The sequence below is a fragment of the Zeugodacus cucurbitae genome, chromosome 2, assembly GCF_028554725.1.
Source record: "Zeugodacus cucurbitae isolate PBARC_wt_2022May chromosome 2, idZeuCucr1.2, whole genome shotgun sequence".
Classification (NCBI taxonomy): domain Eukaryota; kingdom Metazoa; phylum Arthropoda; class Insecta; order Diptera; family Tephritidae; genus Zeugodacus; species Zeugodacus cucurbitae.
This window is the reverse complement of record NC_071667.1, coordinates 28,306,876-28,325,488: the sequence shown is the minus strand read 5'-3', so window position 1 is coordinate 28,325,488 and position 18,613 is coordinate 28,306,876. Positions and strand designations below refer to the sequence as shown.

Genomic DNA, 18,613 nt, shown 5'->3' with positions numbered 1-18,613 from the left:
ATTTTCAACTATATTTTAAGATTTTTTTTACAAAAATATTGAAAAAGAACGGAGTCATGTGCAGTCTTCAAAGGTGCAAAAAAAAAGTTCCTCAACTACTGAGATGATTCCGGCCGAATGAGTTGCTGAAACAAAAAGGTTATTAAAGTTGAAGGTATTTCCTATACAATGACCAACGATTTTTTTTAATTCTTATTTAATTCTAATTTTTTTTTAGTTCTGAAAAAAAGTGTCGTTTTTTTTAGGTAAAACATGTTTCGTTTTTTAATTTAGACCAATCAAAAAGATTATCATCGGTCTTTGTATAGTAAATATATTCAAGAATACTCAGTTTAAATTTGAAGTCGATCGGTCAATTTCTCGTTGAGTTATGATGTCAGCAATTTTGAAAAATGTCGTTTCGAGAAGTGAGAAGTTTCAACTATAGAGGTTTATACATACGAACGGTCGCTTTTTAGAACGCTGCTACCGATTTCACAGGATATTTTTGATAGTATAAACTATCGAATAAGCAAAAAATATTGTTTTTTTCGAAAGTGTAACGCTGGTATAACCCTTAAGGCTGCTAACACCAAAGAAGTGAAGGTAATGGTACAAAAATCAGACATTCTAGGATAGTAGAGATGCGTGTTTTGCAATGTGAATACTGTACATCTCCACTCCACTCTAGCTAATCACTTAAAGAGAGTTGTTTCAGTAGTGACAAAAGTCGCTTACAACTTACTGATCACAAGAGGGTTAGATCATTGAATATACAGACCCTGGTAGGATGAACCGAGTCAATTCCAATAAGCACATAGACTTCAGCTAACTGATCTCTCGCGAAGTCCTAAAAAAGTTTAGTTGTTACGCTCAACAACAAGTATAATAAGCTGACTTGTGGCTGTAATGAAACTTAGTACCTTAAGTTGCCTTGAAAGAAACATTATTTAATGTAATCTTAACTATTTACTTGCACTATTTTTGTTAAGCTTTTTTGGGACTGGCGCATGTTAATTTCTATGCCATGGCAAGTGAAAATAAAATAAAAAAAGACTGGTTCAATTCACATACTTAAAAATTTTGTACGTACATAATGAAATATATACCTATTTGGTACAAAACTACAGCAAGTATAAATATTAGTTGGTAGCTTCATGTTCGCTTTGCGATTTTGATCGCCAAAATCGCGATCACCATCAGTGATCTTTATCGGTCGCGCCACCGCCAAGCGCCACTGATTTCACCTACGCTTCTGAAATGGACGCCGTACAGTCAGCATGGCTGTAATACGTTTGCATAGCAATTATAGTTACCTTACCGGAAATATATACCCATAATGTCTCCAATGTACTTTGAGTTGCTAAAGACATTGCTTTATGTAAAGGTCGGAATGAATTGAATGGAAATCGATTGAGTTTAGGGAATTTTACGACAACGAACCTCTTTTTCGCTCATTGAAGAATTTGAGAGCGTCGTAAGACTACTACAAACTTTTTTTATGATTACGAGTTTAGAAAGCGGCGGCATATTTATTCGGTTCGACCTACAGTAAGCAATCCTCGGGGTAAGCTGACAACCCTCAACTCTGAATGGTAGTAATAGGTGATATAACGGTATCATCACGCTTAAGACATACTTGTATAATAATAATAGTAGAATGGCAAATCGAAAAGCATAGCAAAGCACACTTTGGCAGAATCTCTATTAAAATTTAGGGTAAATTAAATCATTTGCACCAGTCATAAGTAGTTATTCCGCATCATATTTGGGTTGTAAACTAATGGGCGGCATTGCAATGCTGATTTCTAATAAAAACTGAGGGCTACGGTACATGGTAGATAGGTTTTACCTACAGGGTTGCCACATCTCAACGGAGATGTCGTCGCTGACTGAACGCAAGCAGTTAATTCGCTAGTCACACCATACGCCGAATGTTGTAACTTTTTTTAGTGACTGCTAGCTTTGTAGTTTTGTCCTTTACTCGCTTACTAATGCTGCTTGCTTGCTGTTGTGGGCGTTGTGTACACGTTGCAAGTTGTTTGCATTTAAGGAATTTATGTAAACAACTTGTAAAGCGTCTTGTTGCACATCATGCTTTCGACTTTGTTTAACAACAACAACAACAACAAACGCAAATTTGATGACTACAAAAAACTAACTGACTGTCCTTTACCGCGATGCACCGTTGTGTTGCACATATGTACGAAGGCGGTCCGATTAGTACTTAGTCTGCAAAAGAAAAATGAAATCACACAATCTACTTTTAGCTTTTTACCCTTGACCAATATTTCAACCAAGCTAAAAAGTACGTTTTTCAGATGCCTGCAAAGTAGATCTTCGTGGCGTTGATAACGACATTTCGACATTTCTTGGCTTATATCAACCAATTTGGACGTGGCGTCGAAAGATGTGAGACCGTTCTTCCAGAATTGATCGCAACATAAGTAACTATGAACTACGATTCCGATTCGGCTGAAAATTGACAGTAGCCATCTGTGAGAATATACTAAAAGTCATTAAATTTGTCTTGCGACTGTGGCGATATTGGTGGGTAAGGCCAAATACTTATCAGATCGCCCTCGTACATTTCTATATACATATATCCATGCTGGCATGCCTGAGTACATGTGGCATATTTTAGGCGGCGCCTCAGTGTTTGCGGTTTGTTGCAGAAGCTCAGAACAGAATTCAGGAGAATGTTTAAGAGGTCAGTAAAGTGGCAACAAAAGAGCTGCAACATTTTGATGTTAAGGCACTATGTCGATGCTGCTGTCACTTAATTACAATATTGTTATTATCGTTGTTGTTATTGCTCTTGTTAATTGCTTACAATAGTTTACCAGCTAACGCTGTTCGTTGATTTTTAGTGGAACCACTTTTCTCATTCTTAAATTGACCCAGGTTTCTTGCTGACATTTGTTGTTGCTGCAGCGTGGGAGTGTGCATGTTGCCGTCACATTGATGCTTATCGTAGATTTAACAATATTGCCATCAGATTGCATCGCTAAGCATTCGCCACCAGCCACCCAAGTGTCTACCAAAATGCGTGCTTGCAACATTTTATGGTAACGGGCATTAACTAAACGAACGATGGCTTCTGCAACAAATACCAGATTGCATCTGGCCAATCTACAAGTGTGTTGGCCAAAAGTGCTCAGCAGTAAGCAAACTGCAATTTTATTTCTTTAAAATAAAACACAAGTTGATGGCAAAATAGTTAGATTGCCATTATTAGACCAGAGAGACCTAGTGAGTTCTAATACGAGCTGTTTATAAGACATGAAAGAAGCAGTTAACAGTTTTAAAACTTAAAAAAATCGGAAAATTATTTTTATTGATCATAATATGAGATTGATCGAAATTACCGACGCTCTAGAAATATCAAAGAAATGCGGTGGCAAATCTCCAGCTAAACGGAGTAGTCGTGACAGCTTAAAATCATTATCGAGTTACAAAATCTATGGAAATGAGAAATTGCATGAATCGCGCTTCCAGATAAAGCGAATGCTGGTCCAATGAGGACCAACAAATTTTTTCTCCTCCTGAGGTTATTTGAAGGAAAATAAAAAGGTAAACACCGATAATGAGCCCACTAGTATTGTTGTGCTATTATAGGATCCTTACCCTCTGTCAGCGAGGTGGATAAAGACACAGAGATAAGCATCTACACTGACGGCTCCAAGCTAGATAAACGTCCAGGGAGGAGTTGTCTTTTCATCAAAGCTAGATACCAGAATCGCCTTCCGATAACCAGATTCATTGTAGTGTCTCTCAAGCGGAGGTTACTGCAATTAAGAAGGCCTTCTTGTTCTGACAAAGAAGGTACTTACAACAAGAAATATATTTATATTCACAGACAGCCAAGCAGCTTTAAAATAACTAAAGTGTCTTAGAGTTACGTCGAGACTGTTGAAGGAATGCCTTGAGCTGTTAATCTTACAGCTTCTTATTTTACGATAAATCAGAAAAGTGCTCAAGGACATAGCTATATTCCAGATAACTCTGAAGCAGACGATAAAGAGGGAATATACATATACATGCCTTTGGCCACTTGCAAACACCTAATCGACAAATACGTCATAGAGTTGGCTAAGTCTCAGTGGCATAACTCCCTGACTTGCTCAACAAGTAGATAAACGTGGCCTGAGTGGAATATGGGTCGCACTTGCCAATTGTTGAAATTTAAAAGGAACGATGTAAGAACTCTGGTAGGAGCTCTAATGGATCTCTGTTTGATTGAAAGCCATGCCTGCATATTGGGGACGCCATATAATCATTACCGCAGAAGCTGTCAAGAAATGGAAGAAGAAGAAACTGTAGAACATCTTCTATGCGGATGCAATGCCTTATAGTTATAGGAAAAAAAAACGACAACTATCGGTCGTGGTTTCCTCGACGATATCTCGGAAGTTGCACAATTAAAACTTTTTGAATTATTTAATTTCATCAAGACCACTGAGCGGTTCAAAGAGAACATGGTAGTGAGAGGGGATTCCAGTCCCGGTGTTAACACAATGGACCTCCTAAGTCCTAACTGCGTCATTTGACATCCACTAACCTACCTGCCTACCCTCTGTCACCAAATAAAGCGAAAGTGGCGAAAAAGTGTAATAAACTGATGTGCATCACCCTGCAAGCTGTACTGGGAATAAAAACAAAAACAAAATATTTGGATTGCTAGTACTGACATCCACATGGGAATTGAAAGTAAACACTACTACTATTATAAAGAGGAAATATTTGTATGTATATTTGTAATGAAAAAACTCAAAAACAACTGTGCCGATTTCAAGAATTCTTTCACCATTGGAAAGCTAATTTCACCCCGAGTAACATAGGCTATATTTATTGCTAGAATTTCAACTTTGTGGAAATAGTAACCAGGTGAGAGTATTAAAAAGACTCCGTAATGGTGAATCTTAATCTTAAACTGAAAATCATCTTTCAAGTTATTCTCTTCGCATCGCAATCGCGTGCCAGAAATATTAGAAATATGCAAGCTCGCACTAGGGCGTCGAGCTCTGAGCGTTACCAACGCCTTCATAATCAGAGAGAAAGACAACTGACACCAAAGATTAGAGGTCGAATAAAATATAATTTCATGTTCGAATTTCCGCATTTTACTAACTTGAATGAATGGAGCGGTCTGCTAGTATTATATAATATATAAGCAATCCATTTTTATTAGCTTAACCTACATACCTTTTTGCAAATTGTTATGATGGTCGTTCATTTTGGCCTGAAATAAAATATATATATTAGTTAAGTATTAAACTGTTGCGAGGAATGCTATCATTAAATTCTTATTAATATCCCAGTAAAATAATTATATGTGCATTTCTGCTTTTGTTTATATTTCTTATTCACTGTTATTTTTTGCATTTCGGTAAATGTGGAATAAAAAGTTGATAAGTTACCGTTACTATGCAACGAAAATTCGTTTATACTTTTCTCGTTCGTTGTACAGTTACATTAAGAATGTGCTTGTGAATTGGGTATTGCACAGTAAATATTTATATGTGCAAAATCAGTTTAGCGGATCTTTCTTACTGATAGTGTCGCAGCAACAACTTTTTTTGCTAAAATTTGTTTTCACAATTATTGTAGGTGCATTAACTTAATGAATTATTAAAAATTTGATTACATTTATTTAACTTTAAGCCTAACATGCCTCGTGGTACTAGTTTATCAGCCGATGAATAAGTAATAATCATAGGAATGCATGAAAGCGGTTCCAAAATGGCTCTAGACCAAAGCGACATCGGAACTGTATCTCAAAATTTCTTAAAAGCCCCACTAATTATGGTATAGTGCGACGCAGCGGACGAAAAACAATATTGATGAGCGGTGCAATACAACACAATAAAGCACATTTAAGATTTGCAAATAAATACTAATTCTGTGCCGATGAGTGATAAAATACAGTCTTTAGTGACGAAAAAAAATTAAATTTGGTCGGCCCAGGTCATTGCAAGAAATATTGTAGAGATTCGTACCAGCAACCACGGTCCTACTACAAGCAATGTTTTGGAAGCGGTACCTTCATTTCATGGGCAGCATTTTGCTGCTGTGGAAATTATCTACATGTTTCATATTCACTCAAATGAATGCTAATATCAATGTAGATCTTTTGGACAGCGAGTTAATAAAATTTACTGGCAATATTTATGGCATATAACTTGACATATCGAAAGGATAACGCTTCAATCCACACGAAGAACATCTTTAACGACCGGAAAATTCCGGTATAATAATGTGCAACATTGAGTTCGAACCTAAATCCTATTGAGGATCTCTGGGGGAACCTCTCTGCTCCTGTTTTCCAAAACGGAAAGCAGTTTGAGACAGTACGTCACCTTAAATTACCCATAAAGCAAGAATTTGCCAATATTTACATAACTATTCTACAGTCAGTAGTTAATTCACTGATTAAGCGGCTTAATTTAGTTTTAAATTATAAGAACAATTATACTGACTATTAAAATAAACATTTCTTTCAGTTAAACTCAAATGTATAGGCTTTACTGGTAAAAATAGTAAAATGCACATATAAATATATACTATTAGCCTAAACTTCAATTCTGTTTTATAGTTTAAAAAATATTTTGAAATTTGTTAATTTTTTGTTTTTTATATCGTATACAATTATAATAACAAACCTGCATACTTAGAAATATTTTGCAATTTTGTAATCTTAAATTTTTTTTTTGCACAAAGTTCATGCACATACAATTATTTGACTGAGGTATATCTAAATAAATAAAAATATTAAAAATTCTTATCGCTCTAATATGTTCTCGGAATTTTTGTGGTTTTAGCCTGTTTTTAATATTTCACGAGAAGAACGGCAACATGAGAACAAAAACATTGTGAGCAACATATGTATAATATATATAAATAAGCGATATTATCAAATAAGTATATGTATGCACATATGTATGTATGTATGTATTTATATGTTTTATATTTTGTAAATTCTGTGATCAGACATTAGGGATTCGTTATGGTGTACAATTTTTGGCAGACTGCTGTTCTATCTTAAGCATATTATATATTTTTTGGATCAGAGTTGCAACATATGAGGGGCTTAATTTTAAATTTACTATTTAAATTATTTTATTACGCGTTCTATAGAAGATGGGCGTGTTGTAGACCCATTTTGCCAATTTTGAAAATCTTTAAATATCATATTAATGTTAGGATTCATATTAGCTTCATATCTACGTAGTATTTTGTTAGTTATGAAATTTCTTCTAGAATTGAGCAAAGCCCAATTTTTGGAAATATTTTTATAAAAGTCTATTGCACATTCTCTGTTGTATATGTCTCTATTTTATAGGAACATTCAACGTTTTTGGTAGCTTCGACCATAACTAATAACTTACTGACGATATCCAACACCAACCCCATCTGAATGTAGAGAAACGTGTATATCAAAATACTAATCATTTTACATCAAGTTATCACTTGCAAATCCGGTTCATAACCAGTAACCGATCTCGAAGGTTATTGAAATTAGGTCCGAACATCCAAACGACATTGTCCCTCTTGCATTCGAAGCTACACAAAATCTTCTTTGGATCAAAATCTTCAACAAAAGTTGCTAAGAGAGTATTATAGTTTTGTTGACATAGCGGTTGTTTGTAAGTCATAAAACTAAACGAGTTAGATATAGGGTTATGCATATCAAAATGATCAATATATAAATATCTTGACGAAACTTGGCACACATGTTCCTTGGAACCATGAGACTTTTCAATGCCCTTCCAAAAATGGGCACAATCGGACCAATGCTAACGCCCTCAAAATGGCAGTGTATATTTATATATATCTCGCAAACCAATAAAGCTATATAAACCAAACTTTCTGTAGTTGTTTCTTTTACTTCTTAATACGGTCCAAAAATGAAAGAAATCGGATAATAACCACGCCCCCCTCCCATACAAAGGTTAGGTTGAAAATTACTAAAAGTGAGTTAACTCACTAAAGAGAAACATCAGAAACATTAAATTTTACATAAGAAATACCAGAAAGAAGCTGCACTCAGATCTTTTTACAAAATGGAAATTGGGCGTGGTATCGCCCACTTATGGGTCAAAAACCATATCTCAGGAACTACTCGACAGATTTCAATGAAATTCAGTATATAATATTTTCTTGAAACCCTGATGAATGGATGAAACCGGTTCACAACCACGACAACTTCCCATATACCTCAATTTTGAAGTCCATCTGATTCCTTCACTTTATAAGATATACATAAGGAACCAATGAAGATAGGGCAATAAAACTTTACACAAATACTGTATATGATCCGTGACATCACTTGTGGAAAAATTGTCGAAATCGTATAATAACTTTTCAATGCCCTGGATATCGAAAAGTGCCTTATGGTAATTTCGGTAAATCTCTCAGATATCTCAGTTTAATTCAGAAATGGTTAAAATCGGGTCATAACTTCCCCTAACTCTCATATAGCTAATTATAGGATTTTCAAAAATACGATGGGCTTAATAGCTTATAAATCGGTTAATATGTGAAATATCTTAGCCAAATTAAGTGAACATATACTCTCAGATATAATGTACGTTGGTGATGAAACTGAGTGAAATCGGTTCAGAAATTACCTCAGCCTATATACTATATATGATGATTTTCGTTTTTCTATTGGACTTTATGCCTAATATATGGGTCAAATTTTGTGTGATCTTAATAAAAATATAGCAATAAATTGAGAAACTATAAAATGTACGGTTGCACCCGAACTTAGCCTTCCTTACTTGTTATATATTTTATTATTATTTATTTATTATATATTTTTTATGTAATATTTTTCGGAAATGGAATGAAATGGAAATAGATTTTTCGAAATAAACAAATATATTGAAATTGTCGAACCACCCTAACCTGTGCACATCACGCTTGGAGAACAAGTCAGTTCCCCACACTTTATGTGCTTTCTCGAGCTAAAGTCTTAGTCAGTAGTCAATTACAAAGGAACGCGAACGGTTGTTTCAGTATAGATTTTTATATATACTTTATATTTGATTTATACATATTTATATATATACATATATTTACATCGCCCTATTCTTTCTACATACATAAACTAAAAATATGCGTTCAGTGATTTTTTCTGTGCTAATCTGCTACATTTCTGTAGTTATAAACGGTATGTAACAAGTATTATCGTCTATAATATTATCGTGTTGCAACAGGGAAGGAAATTCACTTTTGATAACTCCTCGTAATTGCATTTTCGACTTAGTAAAATCGAATGTGATCTCTTTAGTCGCCATAGTTTCGGGGATATGAAAGAATTTTTTGATAGTATTTCACTTAAATTTGTAGAAATCTGCGGTTCCCAATGAAATATTAAGACACAAATTTATCTGTGAAAATTGCTAATTTCTGTGATTTTACTTGTTAGTATTTGAGTATTGTTTTATTCAGAGAATTCGATGATAAGAAATATTACAATTATGCTAAGACATAGTGCAGGGGCAAAAATTGCGTTAAAAGTAATAAGAAAGGAAATTCTATAAAGAAATATAAAAAATACGTTTCGCTATTAGTCACGTTTGCAATGGAGTACTGCAAAAGGAATGTGCGCGTTTAAACAGTTTTGCAAGTGGGTGACGAAACTTGGTGAGAACATTGCTTTTTCTCGTTTCTTTGTCTCTATATATAATGTGAGTAGATGTGTTCGAAACGTAATCGGATTCTCCAAATACCTCTAGTGGAATGCATTGAACCCCAATTTGAATTTTTTGCATTTGCTTATGTTCTTTATATTCATGCATCATTGCAATCTGCTGAACTTTTTTTTTGTTGACCTAGATCTGTACTTATAACAATTCTATACATATATACATATGTATCTGTACGAATGTAATATTTTTACAAAATTTTCATGTTATCGCGCGGCTAATAACATATAATTTCAGCTGATAACTCGGAAGAGTGCGAGGGATCACTATGCAATAATGGTGAATGCATTGATCAACTGTACTGGTGCGATGGATCTGTGCAGTGCGAAGATAAATCGGATGAAATGGATTGCAAAAAGATGTTATGCGGAGATGCAGATTTCAAATGTTACTATGGCGCCTGTATAGCATATAACAAAACTTGCGATAAAGAAATCAATTGTTTGGATGGCAGTGATGAATGGTCTGATATTTGTAAAAATGTTACGCCGTGCCCAGCCGATAAATTCCAGTGTGGATATGGGGGATGTGTAGATCTCGACAAAAAATGTGATGGAACTTTCGATTGTCCCGACCAAACCGACGAGTTACCACCCTTGTGTGATGGACCTCTTCTAAGCTAAACTTAAATACTGTAATTATGGCAATGAATTGAAAATTTCAACGTTTAAGATGGTTTTACACTTTCATTTTGAAGGCCAAATATTAGAGACCAAACCATCATAAGAGTGAGGTAAAACGAAGGTGGAAAAAATATATATAAAAAATAACATAAAATTATATAAAAAGTGTATTATGTGATTAGTTGCTACTAAGATATATTTAGATAAACTGTAACCTTGTATTGTTTTCTTTATTGATAAAAAAGTATGTGATTGGCGTGGAAACCGTTTAGCAGGTTATAGCCGTGACAAGAAAGTACTGGTTCTATTTCCGTGCTTTGGGCGACGAGAAACAGAGAGAGAGAGAGAGAGAGAGGGCACACGCCGGATTTTTGGTAGTGACTCAAGCCAACTTTAGCCGTTATTCGGCAGTCAGCGATAGTCAAACAATCTTCCTATTCTAAATTTTTTATTTTTGTATATACCTGCATTAATATTAAAGCTTCTTGTGATGAATATGGTTTATAAATACATATATACCTCATATCCTTGCTTGATGGCTGACATGTGACTGCGAGTTGCGGCCGCTGATGGCCATCCGTTATAATCGGCAATTTCCTTACTATGTTGTCCACACTTTGTTAGCATAAATTACATAAATTATAAAGTAAAAAGTGAAAGAAAGAGAGAGAGAAGAATACACAATTAGTTATTAGTATATACAATATATACATAAGAGATAAATGCAGAGAAAATTTATTATTTACCTACTATATGTAGATAATAAGAATCTAGCGTCAATTATCTGCGAGGGCAGGACAATATGGTACCGCAAATTTTAGTACTAATGACAGGGATAAAGCTCAGATACCAGCAGAGTTAATGGATCAAATCGCAGATTTACACTAATCAGTTATTTAAATGTCAAAAGAGGACAAAGAAAATAAAAAACGCCAATATATTATATTTACTATAGGTTTAACCTTAGAACCTGAACTAATTAATTGCTAATCGAAAAACACCTACAAACTGTTTTGTATTTCCTCTTATCTACTTCTGAATTCTAGATTACATTTTAATTAATTCATCAGCAATTTTTGGCTGTGCGATCGATATGGCAGTAAAGAGCATAGAAACAGTGCCGCCATGAGAGATTTTCAATAGAAAAACTGTTCTATCCATAGTAGGAATAATTTTGTTCTGCAAATAAAATGTTCTAGAAACCCTTAGATAGTAACACTTCTGATGACACTATTTAACAAAAATAGCTTATTTTTGGGAAAGTTCGCGTGGTCACGCCTCTTAGTAAGTTTTTCTATATCAACAAACTTCCAGTGGACGTAATGCTGTGTATATCGGTTAATATGCGACTAGGGATGGCAAAATTTTTTTTAATCGATTAAATAATAAAATGATTAATTGCAAGATATAAAAAAATAATTGCAATTAATGTAAAAAAAATCGATTAATCGATTAATTCCAATGTTTTCAAATAATACTAAATTGCATAAAGACCACCACCAAGTTTCAGCACCGAATTTTGTATTATAATGCTCTATCACAGAGTCCCAGACATATCCTAAAAGAGAAAATGGCCTATATTTGAAGTTAAGTAGCACAATGGTATTAAATTTTTCAAAATATGTACAGCAATCTTAAATTAAAAGAATTGCCTCTTGCTTGAAAGACTATGTTTTGCAACTTTGCGTAAAAATAAAACCAATAAAATATAGGAGACTATATTCTTATTTCAGACATTCAAATTATGTTGGTATATACACAAAATCAAAAACGGAAATAAAATTAAAATATCGTAATAAAAATTCATTTGTCTTAGCATAAATGAAATTATATTCATTGAAATCAAGAAATTTTATTCTCTATTCAACCAAGTTTGAAGAAAAAGCAATTTCGATAAACGTTTTGTTGTCAAACGATTGCGTTTTTCGGTCGCAGTTGCACCCGCTTTTGAGAAAAGCCGCTCAGCTGGTACTGAGGTACCAAGTAGATGACAATACTTTTTTGAAAGTCCGTACGGTTTTCATTTCTTCCCAAGCATCAATAGTGTTTCGAAGCTGAAGGGCTTTCATTAATTGGTTTGCTGCTGCAACTCGGCATTTCAGTCATGGTGTCAGTGTCAGCATCACTTAGGGAAACATTATCATTACTCCTACATTTCAGAGTCTAATTTGTACACATATCAATATATATAAAATTAAGTGGCAAAACTTCCTGTTCGTATACTCCTCCTAGACGGCTTGCCCGATTTCAATGAATTTTTCAGGGGTGATTGGGGTCTGTTTGGAGGATGCACATAAGAAATTTAATGTGTGTATCATTGCACGTTTTGCAAAAAAAAAAAATGATACATCCCGCTTATACAAATTCTCATGAAATAATGTTTTGCCGCACGATTGGCAGTCCTGTCAAATGCCTTCATTTGGCAGTTCATTTTGAAAATGTTCAACGCGTTTATTTCACTGCAGACAATGTACAACAGAGCGCAGCACGACCATCGGGGACAACACTAACTACCTTTTTTGAGTTGTGTGAAAACGATGAATTTGCAAGAACATTGCTATATTCCGAAATACCACAATATTTCACTTGGAATCAATCATCGAAAACATTTCAACGACGAAAGCAAGGGGAGCGTGTTGACGGTTATCCAAATGTCCGTAAAACCGATGCCATAGGACGTATTTACATCATCTATCCGAACAACGCCGAATGTTTCTATTTGCGTCTGCTATTAGTCAACGTGCGCGGACCAAGATCATTTGATGATTTGAAAACTGTTGACGGTCAGTTGTGTGCGACGTATCGTGAAGCATGTCAGCGATTGCATTTGTTAGAAGATGATATGCATTGGGACACCGCACTTCATGACGCATCACTCACATCTCATCCAAAACAAATACGCGTACTATTCGCCATGATAATATCTACAAGCCTTCCGTCAAATCTGCAAGAACTGTAGAATAAGTACAAAGACTGCATGACCGAGGACTTATTAATTTTGGCGCGTAATCGAGCATCTGACGCAGACTTGCTATATACATTACAAATGTATAATGATGCTTTGATATTGGTTGAAGATCTGTGCCTTACAATTGCGAATAAGGCATTAGCGCAACTTGGCATAACTGCGCCCAATCGTTCAGCGATTGATATGCTTGACCATGAGCTTCAATGTGAACAACAATACGATTGCAATGAATTGCGTGCTTTCATACAAGCTAACATTACTAAATTGAATATTCAGCAGAAAAATGCTTATGATAAGATTATACGAGCGGTTGACATTTTACTTTCTGGATGCGCCCGGTGGTACAGGGAAAACGTTTCTGATCTCTTTGATTCTTGCTACTATACGGTCACAGCAGAAAATTGCGCTGGCAATTGCTTCGTCAGGCATCGCTGCTACTCTACTTGATGGCGGTCGAACAGCACATTGAAATTACCGTTGAACATCCAAGTCGTTGAAACACCAACGTGCAACATATCGAGGAATTCAGCAATGGCAAAAGTTTTGCGAGGAGCTGGAATAGTTCTATGGGATGAGTGCCCAATGGCTAACAGCATTTCATTCAATAGAACAATGCAATATTTACGACAAAAGCAACAACTTTTTGGCGGAGCATTAGTCTTATTATCCGGCGATTTTCGGCAAACTTTGCCAGTCATTCCTCTATCAACTCCTGCCGACGAAATAAACGCATGTTTAAAATCGTCAGTTTTGTGGAGACATGTTCAAAGGCTGACTCTAACCGTCAACATGCGAGTCCAATTGCAAATCGATCGATCCGCAGCGGCGTTTTCGAAGCAGTTGTTGGACATTGGCTAAGGCAAAATGCCAATCGATGATACCGGTTTGATCACATTGCCGAACAACTTTTGTACACTTTTACAATCGAAAGAAGAATTGATTGAAAGTGTATTTCCGAATATTGTTCAACACTATCAACGCCACGATTATTTAAGTGAACGCGCAATATTAGCACCGAAAAATGTACACGTCAACGAAATCAATTTTGTCATTCAAGAAAAACTGCCAGGAGAAGCTACAACATATACATCTGAAGCCACCGACTTAGTGTAATGGCACAAGGCAGCAGGTGAAGTTGTACTCTTACCACGCATTCCCATGATTCCAACGGACATGCCGTTTGAATTTAAGCGCTTGCAGTTCCCAGTACGTCTTGCCTTTGCGATGACCATCAACAAATCGCAAGGGCTAACGTTTCAAGTGTGCGGCGTCAATTTGGAAGAACCGTGCTTCTCCCACGGCCAATTGTTCATCGCATGCTCGAGAGTGGGAACACCAAGGTGCTTATTCATTTATGCGCCAGGTGGAAAAACCAAAAATGTTGTATACCAATATGTTTTATAAATAAGTAACAATTTTACAACAATAAATAAAACACAAAGTAAAAACCCTTAAGAGTTTTAATCGATTTAGGTGTGGCGAAGCGCACAGGGTAACAGCTAAGATTTATATATAACTAGAAGAAATTTAAAATGTAATACCGATTGCTCTAACTTTCCACCAATTTGCAGGCTACTGTTGCATGCTTTAGTTTTAAATACTGCAACATATTTGATGTGTTATTAGAAAAATTTAAATTTTTGCAGCAAAGTTGACATTTAACGTAGTTATTGGTTATTTTATTAAAAAAATTTCCACACTTCGCTTATACTGGCGCCATTGCTCTTCAAACCACTGAACGTAAAATGCGTTTGACTTAACTGTAAATGCAGTGTTCAGTGTTACCAGACATTCATTTGTTGATATTAAACTACGTTGACATATTAGAATTTAACTGTATTTACACCGTTTCCAGTAATTAATGACTGATGCGACCAATTTCAACCCTTGTACGCTAACTTAGATGAGCATAAAATGTATTAAATTTCAATATGCTGTTTGCGATTATTTTGCAATTACTCGAGTAATAGTCGAGTAATTAGAAAAGGTGTTTCGATGCAATTAAATCGTAAATTGAATGAAAATAATCGATTAATTTAATCAACTGATTAATCGTTGCCATCCCTACATGTGACATATCTTAGCAAAATTAAGTCAACGGAAAATCTTGGATACAATGTAGTTAGGTGGCAAAAAAAGTTAAAAACGGTTCAGAAATTAACCCAGTCCCCATACATGTACATATATATAATCTATAAGAATTTTCGAAATTCTAGTGGACTTTATGCCAAATATGTGGAACAACAACAAGATAACACACCATCTTAATAAAATTACATAAATAAATTGCGAGAACATAAAATGTTCGGTTACACCCGAACTTAGCACTTCCTTACTTGTTTTCTTTAAATAAGTTTGTAATAGGAGTGCAGGTGGAAACACTCTCCCATATTAAGCAAAATATGAAACAAAAATGTATAATGTAGTGGCAAAAAAAAATAACCCACAAATTTACTTCAAGTCCATTGCTTTTCATTCTTATTTAATAATTGTATGACCAGTTAAGTTTTTGCACGCCCAAATGTAGGCTAGTTAGTTAGAAAGATATGAAAACGATCAAATTAAATCTCACTTCATTGCTCAAATTCCCACGTCGCCGATAGCAAATATTTGTCGAATTGAAATAGTTTTTTCTAATACCTTTTGTGTCAACTCTCCTTTTCTGCTTTTTTTTTTGCTTTTTTTCGCTTGAAAAGCTAACTTTTTGTTGTCCGCAAATGTGGCCACAGACATCGAACACCGCGCTTCGCAATCGCAATTTCTTTTACGTCACATTGCCTTTTCAAATTCTAGAACACCAGTTGCTATTAAATGTCTATTACTAAAAGCCAGACAAACCAAAAAAAAAAAAACATACAAAAACGCAGGGAAAATACTTAGAAAAACGCTGAAAGTGAAAATCACACATTCAAATCGCCAAAAAATATGCAAACAAATGTCGATAACCTAGAAAACGGAGCGAAGCGACGCAAAAAATTCTAATTGTAAAAAATCTAATAAAATATAATAAAAAAGATTGCGCGGATATCCCAGCAGCGACTGGCAAAAGCAAAAACACAAAAATTTCATATAAAACTAGAAAACAACAAAAAATGTAAAAATAAAAGCAAAAACAAAAAATCAATTGCGGCGCTAGTTCATTTTGACGGGAAATCTAAGCGCAAATGTCAAATAGAAAATAGAAAGTGGCGAGATGCCTGGCAGCACGACTAAATGACTGCCTGAATGGGTGGGTCAGCGGTTGACTGGGGCGGAAATGAATAACAGTATTTTTTCTAAATCGCGCCAAATTGATTCGTGTGTACTCACGAGTATTATATATGGGTGTGTGAGTGGCTTTTCTATGACCGACTAGACAACACTTGCGGCAAGGCAAAACATTTTTTAGGATTTGCATATTTTGAGCCTTTTATTGGCCAATTTTTTTATTGCTTGCGATATTTCTCCGATACTTGTTTCTATTACTTCACGCAAGCGCTTCAAATGGCCTAGAAAATATAGAAAATAGCAGTATTTATTATCTCTTTGCAACTGGTGACCGTTGACTAATTGCCATTGGTGTTTTGAAAAGTTTGTGAAAGGTTGCCGCTGAATTGTGATTTTTCGTGATTTTATTTTTTTTGAAACACTTCCATTCCTTTGCACGGAAGTTTATTTTTGTCAGTGTCAATTAAACACGCGTTGTGTCATTTTTAGCTGAACGACTACATCAAGAGGTGTTTTCCTTGGCTTTAAACCTTTAAGAAACTTTTGTGTTTTATTTGAAACAGCACAACTACCAAGTCTATAAAATGAAATTGATACTCCCACTAGTTGCATGCATTTAGTCAAAACTAAGCGCTTCTCTCTAAGGAATTTTAGTGGGAATTTAGTGTAATGATGAGGGACTTATAGAGTTTGGTCTTTGTTCGTCGAGAGAGAGAACTTTACTTTCCAGTTACCCACTTAGTCCAACGATGTATCTGTTGGCAAGAGTGATTCTGCGTCGAGGCTAACATGTAACACCAACTGATTCCAAGATATGCGAAATTAACTACAACTTCAAAGTTATGACTGTCAATAGTGACGTGGGTGTCAAGACGCGAATGCGCTGATTGTTTGTTTGATAACAGAAGATATTTCGTCTTGACCTCGTTAACTAACATACTCATACGCTTCGCTTCCTTATCCATTCCGAAAAAGTAGGTATCCGTTTTTCTGGATTGGGCAGAGCGCACTTAGATTCCAATTCGGGCATGCTTTCCGAGCATATTCTGCAAAGAACCTGATGCATGCAGCTTGTCAGTTCTTCTCCACCATATTTGAATAGCTCAGCCAGTAAGCCATCGGCTCCCGCCACACTTGGTTTTGTTACAACATTTATTAAACAAAGAATGACTAAACTTATTTAAAACCACTCTGCACTAACACTTTTGGATCCAACATTATAAATTATTCCATAAAATAGCAAATAAAGATTGTTTGCTAAGGCGAGCTTATCGCACAGATTAACAGCGATTAAATCCACGTTGCAGAAGAAGAAATATTTGCAGTACGACGGCAATCGTATGACATTTCGTAATTCATTAACTGATTTACAATATATAAATAAACAAGTGAAGATACCAGAATAAACCTTTATTGTCGAAATCGCACTAAAAAATGTTTAAGACCCCAGACATCCAGTGGCGAACGCAGGAAAAAAATTTGGGGGGGGGGGGCGTTTTAGGTAAACAGACAATGTTTCATTATTTTATTTACAAATTGAAGTCTAATCTTCTTTTATTTTGGGCCATAACATTTTAAATCTCTTCCTCCGTCACGTCTATATCTCTATGGATATTCAAGAGAGCCATTCCGTTCAGGCGTGCTTCTCCAGTTTTATTTCTTAAATATGTTTTAAGCCTGCGAAGTGAGGAAAACGAGCGTTCACTTGAAGCGACTGATATAGGGATTGTTGCTCCAATCTTTAAAAAACGATGCACTGTTTTGAAAATTTTCATTTGAAAAACAAATAATAAGTAAAGTTGTGTATCTAATTCAGACCAGTTTTTTCTGGTTGTTTTTATTAAAAATATAGACATTTTAGTTAAGGCACTCAAGTATTTTTTGCAAATAGCATAATTTTTTTTAATTTAAATTTATTTCACAATAGTTTACTCATGGAACGAAAACTGAAAGTCATATGAGTTTTTAGTTTTTCTGTGTTATGATTAACAATAAACTCTAAAAAAAATAATAGAAACCTTATTGGTGACTTTTCAGTTCAGAACTAATTTTCAAAAGAAGTCCATTTTCGACTCACAATTCCCCTTAAATCCAAAAAAATCCAGTTCAGCAGCCACAGAGTT

At 35.1% G+C, this 18,613-nt stretch overlaps 2 protein-coding genes across 3 annotated transcripts in view; one reads left to right on the top strand and one right to left on the bottom strand.

Annotated features, from left to right (window-relative positions):
- Positions 1-18,613, bottom strand: part of LOC105213641 (zinc finger protein rotund) — a 161,544-nt gene that overhangs the window by 102,488 nt on the left and 40,443 nt on the right. The window contains exons 4-5 of one of the 2 annotated variants that reach the window (XM_029041251.2): positions 10,835-10,930; positions 5,185-5,221 (exon numbers count right to left, since the gene is read on the bottom strand). In XM_029041251.2, the coding sequence (XP_028897084.2) occupies positions 5,185-5,221; positions 10,835-10,930 (133 nt within the window). The remainder of the gene's footprint in view (positions 1-5,184; positions 5,222-10,834; positions 10,931-18,613) is intronic. The other variant, XM_054228291.1, reaches the window with a different exon arrangement.
- Positions 8,953-10,529, top strand: LOC105213587 (very low-density lipoprotein receptor). Its single transcript, XM_011186507.2, has 2 exons — positions 8,953-9,154; positions 9,930-10,529. Exons 1-2 carry the CDS (start codon positions 9,100-9,102, stop codon positions 10,313-10,315), a joined length of 441 nt encoding a protein of 146 aa, XP_011184809.1. The 5' UTR covers positions 8,953-9,099; the 3' UTR covers positions 10,316-10,529.

What these genes read in the sequence shown, in the direction of transcription:
- LOC105213587 (XM_011186507.2), top strand. Translation starts at nt 9,100, where the DNA reads ATGCGTTCAGTGATTTTTTCTGTGCTAATCTGCTACATTTCTGTAGTT. An exon ending in CATTTCTGTAGTTATAAACG is followed by an intron (nt 9,155 to 9,929) that starts GTATGTAACAAG and finishes ATATAATTTCAG; the next exon opens with CTGATAACTCGGAAGAGTGC.